The following is a 6,867-nucleotide window of genomic DNA, read 5'->3' on the forward strand; positions in this document are numbered from 1 at the left end:
CCCAATTTAGTTTTTGATTTCTCCCTTTGTTTTTTCCTCGCATATATGCTCATGTGCATCTAATTTCATGGCCACAGCGTCGGCCTTTTCCTCATTCGGGCGCCGGCGCCGCTCCGCCTCCATTCAACCACGCTGCCGCCGAGGAAGGCCCTACGGCAGGCAGGCCGCTCTTTGCTCCATCAGGCGCTGCTGCGGCCGCTCTGTCTCCGTTCAACCATCGTCAACCGGCATCGCGGCCCACGCAACGAGGTCGCCCCCCTTCTTCGTCGCCCTCTCCGCCTCTGCGTCGCCGTTCATGCCCGCCCGGGGACGCGCGCTCAAGGCTTCGTGCGACCATGGTCACCGTGTGGCGCGGCGCACGCGGCGATGTCGGCCCCCTTATGGGTCTCCTCCGCCTCTGCGTCGTCATTCGTACCCGCCCGAGGACGCGCGCTCAAGGCATGGTAGGCCTACAAGTATTCCATGGGGCCGTGTCCGGCCTATTCCGCTTGCCGTTCCTCCCGTTCCAGGCACAACTGCCATGCTTCAAGGTGCGGTGCGGCTCTGAGATCAATCAATTGTTGCCATCTTCTAATCGTGCTATTTTTGGTTATTCTCTCAATTTAGTGGCTATTTCTCTGGTAGTACTTTGTGCTTTTTCTGACGTCAAAGCTTGGAGGCAGGAAATCTTGCAATTGGCAGGCAAGAAGTCCTTCGGTAGTTTCAAAAACCACTGGATCGATAAGGTGAATTCTTGCTCGCTCATTTTGTTTATTTCTTTCTTCCTCTATATCATTTCCTTCACTTTTTCTTTCCGTTCTACTCACTGTATTATGCAACTACCATTCTCTAATTGCATTAATTTTACCTGTACTAATAACCTATAATTGTAGGCATATTGGGAAAGTAAGGATGCATTTCTTCCTGGAAGATGTACCATGCGGACGCTACAAATGGAAATGGTGCGTGCTGCGGGCACCTGGGAATATAGAGATTAGGACACACGGCGTCACTTATAGTTGATGGATTTTATTGCCATCAACCATGAGGTATACTCTCGAAACTTCAAACACTTTGTTTACTCGCCCTCTGTATAAACCACTTGAACTGTTGGAACCAATATGTTGCCCCCTTTTCCCAACAAATATATTATTATCTGATTATCTCTATTTGTTGTAATTAAATTTGACATATGACAGTGTTATTTTAACCATTATAATGCTACTTATCTATAATTACTTAACCCTATTATTCATTCAGCTATGAATAGGTCAACATTTATTTACTATCTTTCTAAGCTACTGAAAAGTTGGCTTGATAATAATTTGGTAAAGGAAGAAGAAAAAAAATGGTTTGGTCACTGCAAGATAATACGAAATGCAGACCCATCTGAATTTCAGTTATGTATAGAGCATACTGTTCAAGGCTTATGCTTCTCAGTATATGTGAGGTACTTATATAGAGCAAAGATGCCATGTTATTGATATAACAGTTCCAATTATTTATACAAGGAAAAAAACTATATGCGATTAAAGTTGTAATTTCCCTCATTAAAGCTCATAGACATTTCCCCCTGCAATGTTTTGGTAGCAAACTTAATTTATTTTTGTGTACAATTAATATTAAAGTCAGGTGACCATTTCAGTGAAACACCATAGATGGGGCTGTGTACCAGCCAAATGCGTCGATCAATTCAGAGACTAATTGAAGGAATGCTTGATCTACACTTGATATGTTCATTGTTGCGGGAGCACAGAAAAAGTGCAGAATGACAATCCATCGATACATAATCAAATTTGATCAATGCACAATGATTCAGGAAGTTACTCCTCAGCCTGATAATTTCCCATTGTTTGCATTTTATCGTTTTGATCTTCTGGAAGCATTTATACCAGATGCATACTTTAAGGTTTCCTTTATTCTGCACTACAGATGTCATCGGGGTTTTTCTGTGTCAAAATCATAAGAATATGTAATAGAAGGTATATCAAACTAGAAAAGCATCTGTGTATGTTTTTCTTCGCCTCTATAGCAGACCTCTTCTAGCACAGGTCGTAGTTGTTGAAGTGAATTTGTTTTGCTCTAAATTATATATTTTATGTGAGGTGTATATCTCGAATTGTGACATAAATATTACATTTCTCGCAATAGAGTAGAATTGTATTGTGACTGCTAGAGTAACAGTTCTGTTACTCTAGCAGGAGTCCTGGAACATCAATATACATCAATATTTTACTTTTTCTGGTTACTTCAGTTCTTATTTTTTATTCCATATGACTCTTTAAGCAAGTCAGGACTAGATGCAAATTATGTAAGCACATGATACAATGCTGACCAGTGAATATACACTTTTATAATCAGATACAATCCAATCAACAAATTTCTTTCCATTTGCCATAAAATAACTCTAGATCGTGGGAAACATGTTGTGCAGTCCAATAAGGTTACTTCTACCATAAGAACTTTCTCAAAGAATCTACTTCTGTCATGTTTCTCATGTCTTACATGCATCCCGGCAAACTCCACTTCATGAAAATTCTGAAGCAAGCATTCTGTTGCCAACTATGACTTCCTTTGTTGAAGACTAATTTATGTAAGTATTAGTAAATTTATACGGATTATATGTTTTTAGTTGTGTATCACTATCATTTTATCTACTCTGTGATATATTAGAAATCTCCTTTTTAAAATGGGGTATTTGTGTCACTGTATATTGGAAGGAGACATATTAGATGTGCATAGGTGGAAAAAAATTAAGGAATCTCAAATAGAAATTAGAACTTTGTGTATAAATATGGAGAGGGCATTCAAACTGACCACAATGATTTCAAGTTGTGTGTAAATTCATGTTAGAATAGCTCATAATGAATTTATATTCAATTCTAGATGCGCCAGCTTTGCATTGCCTCGCTGAAGACTAATTATTAAGTGGCGCTGGTCACTTACGCACAATGGATATCTGAATATTTGAGTGCCATGCTTATATTGGTTAATGGGAGAAAGCAGATTCTCCAGGAAATCACTCCCAGTGTTCCTGGAATTAGGTGGATTTTCCTGAGAGGCTCTTTTTATTGAGGAACCCAAGGTAGGGATGAATAAGTACTGGTAGTATCCATGTTGTTCTCTCCATTTATTAAGATGTGAGTAGTTTCCACTGGTTATAGGAAGAGTTTGTTACAGGAACATAATTGCTTGGTATGTTTATCAATTCCTAACTCGCTTACTCTTACAGATTTTAAAGCCTGCTCATGCAATTCTATGTGATGAATGCACCAAATCCTTTCCTTATTTTTTTGGAGGCACTCATAGCATGAGACACATTGACTGCACACTCATTACCACTAATTATTAGATGAAGGTGGTGTTAGGGAATAAGTCTAAGGCTATGCATACTCTGGAATGGTTGTAGCACTATGCTGGGTTGCAAGAGGTATAACACCGCCTCCTTCAATTAGTCAGTCAGTACCCAACGTACACTCAAGCCCAGTCCTACTTAGTTTGATCCTAAATTGAAATGTTAGTTTGCCCCTTAGAACGTTGAATTGCTAATTTTTCGTGGTTCTGTAACAATTGTTAGCAAGTTTTTTGTTGCTTGTGTTGGCATTGGATGAGTCCATATTTCAGTCCCAAGATATTGCTGTAAATTGTGATATGTGGTCCAGAGGTACCATTGTGTGTATTACCATTTGACATTCGCATACATTCATATATCCAGTTGGCAGTGCGGTTAGCATGTTGTCATATCTAGCCAACTGATAATCAAAGATGGTTGTTTAAGAACTAAACAGTTACTTTGAGGTATCACAGAGGTAGTAGTAGGCCGACATGGTCGACTTTACTCAAAAAATTCTCTTTTAAATAATTTTTTTGGAACATATAAATGATTAAGTTTTAGATATAATACAATAATTTTTCACCATTCAGGTTATAATACTGTTAAATCTGTCATAACCTAATGTGATAATACACATGAGGGATACCGATGACCTCCACATAAAGTATTTTGGAATGGAGAAAATGGAAATTTTTATAAGGTCGGTTTTTGCTCTATTCCAGTGGCATGTATTTGCTTAACTTAGTCAAGATATGAGAATTTTCATTCTCTTTCTCTATTAAATCTCACAATGAGGAACGACAATAGGTTGTTGAATCCAAATTGTTAGTCAAAGAGTTGGGTGTGGAACGAAGTTGAGACTTTGCAACAATATCTTAGAGAAGGTTATGCAACAGATCTGTAGACAACTTATTTGTTGTGCTGGCTTAAACTACATATTTTTTAAAGATTTGTTGCCTGTTGCTGCCATGTTGTGCAGACGAGATGAATATGGAAGACACCGAAAGAATACCTGCCTTCTCCCTGGAGAATGAAAGATTAAGAGAGGGGGAAATGTGAAGGAAAATATCATTTCCCCCACACATTTTTGGTATGATCTTTATTACGTGCTATGTGAATGTTGTTTTATTCATTTCATGCAACTCAACCTTTGTAAATTATTTATTTTTTCCATCTATAAATGTATGCAGCTTTGTGATCTTAGAGTTGTTCAAAAAATACTTTTTTTTTTCAAAGTTCGGGTTGCAGCCTTGATTTGAATATGTGAGCTTAGGCCAAAGATCAAAGAAGAATCACATATCAGGCATAAACTTAGATATCGAAGCTGCACAAGCAATCTTTGCAGCCTATTAGAAGGAAGGAGACACATAAGGAAGGAGAGCATCTCCTCGACTGGGATAGATGCCGGCTGCCCAAATGATGGCAACGCTGAGCCTTCCACGAGGAATTCACGAGTGGCACTGTTCCTTCGTACAATATCTGAAGTCAAGGAAATTGAACCAAGTAGAAAGAATCAAGATGATTGTCCTAGCATGTGTTCCACTGTGTTTTTAGCCTCTGGTTATATTACGAAGTGTGCAACTTGTTTTAAATTGAATAGTACAATTTCATTTTTGTTTGATGGTGTAATGAAATTTGTGACGAGATACAAACTTACCAGCTAATCTTTATGTTAATACACCCATAATGTCTCTATGGATGGTTTCTATGACATCCAGTTTGAATATGGGCGAAAGTAACCAATTTGACTATTAGTGAAAGTGACATCCTGATAGAAATGCACTTCAAAATAAGACCATCGTTTATTCTAATCCACATTCAGTGCGGCGTGCCGCCGCGCCAGACCTTGCTAGTACTATACTTATTTGGTAACAAACTTCTTTTTTCTTACAATTTTGATTTTTTTTTGAGACTACCGACATGCTGACACGTATGCTAAATTGTGGTTAATTTCCGCAGTGAGTTTTTAGTGTACAGTTTCAAAGCTATCTTGGAATTTTTGTGCTTCTTTCCTTGTGTTATGTAGTGGGCATCGTTATGGCCTGGGTGGATGTAGCAGTTTCGTTTTCTCTGGCCCGCTGTGCTCCTCATCGTGTGCCACGTACGTGGATTTAGTTAATCGGCTGGTCAAAGCGGTGCCCACTACCGAATGATTCAAGCGTTCGTTTTGCCTCAACCTTTTCTTTTCTCGGATTCCTTTTTCTCTCCGCTCTCCTCTTTTCCATTGCCGCCGGCGCCACATCCTTCCAGGGCCGGCGCCTTCCTCTCTCGCTCTGTCCGCCGCTCCGTGCGGATTTAAGTGTAGTGGACGTGTACGTGCTCGCCGGCTGAGCGAACGAATATGAGCGGTGGCCCTGCCCTACAGCGAGACCCTGGCAGAGCTGTGTGTCAGGCGGCCATGGAGAGGGTCGGCTCCGGTGTAGCGGCCGTCGAGGAGATGCTCCGGCTCCCCCAATCATTCTCCACCTGTGCCATCCTTCTATTTGCGACCAAGATAGTAGAACCCTGGAAGAAGCTTTCATGGCGGCTGCTCCTCCGCCCCTTGGTCCGGTCGTCTCCTCTCCTTCCTCGCTGGAGTGTGAAGGAGGTGACGCGCGCTGCGAGGCTGCGGGTGAACTCGCCGTGCGAAACCCTCCGCGTCGAGGCCCCGTGTCTTCTCCAGGACCGGCCGCTGCCTTCCCCGTCATTCCACAGCAGGTTCTCTAGCGTGTTTGTCCCCAGCTCTTCAGATCTGTTCATTTTTTTCTTGGCCGCCGCATACTGGGACTCTGGGAGACCACTTAATGTTTGCTTATATCCACATGGTTTCCTCTTGAGTACAGGAAGTTGCTTCAGTTCATCAGTCGACGCTTCGCTTTTGGTCGATGAGAGGTGGTTTCCTGTCATTTGTTTCTGACGAGCGTTTCAGGTTTCACTTTCCTTTGAATTGTCGTTGTGGTCCTTACCAGGGTTCTGCTGCTCACTAGCAACTAAGATTTGGTAGGACGATTTGGCTCTGAAGCTTGGTTTTTCGACGGAAGAGGAACCTGCCAATGGCATAGTCAACAATCGCTAGGTACCAAAAATAATCTCCCTTCTTCCCTTTTTCTTCTTGGATTCTTGCTACTTAATTTGTCCCGTCCTTCATTACCCAATTTAATTTTTGTGAAACTGCAAAAACTACATACGTTCTTTATCTTGCACTATATATTCTTCTATTTGTATCTATTATCATTTCCTGTAAGTAAACCTTGCTTACTGTAATGTCCTAATTCTTTTGAGAAACACATTATTAGGAGGCATTGGAGGTAAAAATAATTAGTTTGTAATATCCTATCCTTCTGCTGGCAAATACTGAACTTCTGCTGACTGTGCAATTGATTTTTTTTTAGATTCGTCCTTCCCTTTTATAAAGCATTGAATACAATTTTTCTATGTTCCTTTCTTTATATCTGCTTATGCTAAGAAAATAATGAGTAAACGAATAGTTAATGGAGAATAGGTATGTCAATTGTTTTACTCTGCACCAATAGGCATATTTAATTGTATTTTACAACCTATATATTGTTGTTGAC

The 6,867-nt window shown here is 40.5% G+C and overlaps 1 protein-coding gene across 1 annotated transcript in view; it reads left to right on the top strand.

Annotated features, from left to right (window-relative positions):
* Window positions 1–5,024, top strand: part of LOC127332880 (uncharacterized) — a 29,650-nt gene extending 24,626 nt beyond the window's left edge. Inside the window, exons 5-9 of the mRNA XM_071825362.1 lie at window positions 78–530; window positions 663–725; window positions 873–2,572; window positions 2,866–4,403; window positions 4,504–5,024. Of these exons, the coding sequence (XP_071681463.1) occupies window positions 78–530; window positions 663–725; window positions 873–977 (621 nt within the window). The 3' untranslated portion in view covers window positions 978–2,572; window positions 2,866–4,403; window positions 4,504–5,024. The remainder of the gene's footprint in view (window positions 1–77; window positions 531–662; window positions 726–872; window positions 2,573–2,865; window positions 4,404–4,503) is intronic.
* Window positions 5,025–6,867: the final 1,843 nt, after the last annotated feature.

Source organism: Lolium perenne, chromosome 2, assembly GCF_019359855.2.
Source record: "Lolium perenne isolate Kyuss_39 chromosome 2, Kyuss_2.0, whole genome shotgun sequence".
Classification (NCBI taxonomy): domain Eukaryota; kingdom Viridiplantae; phylum Streptophyta; class Magnoliopsida; order Poales; family Poaceae; genus Lolium; species Lolium perenne.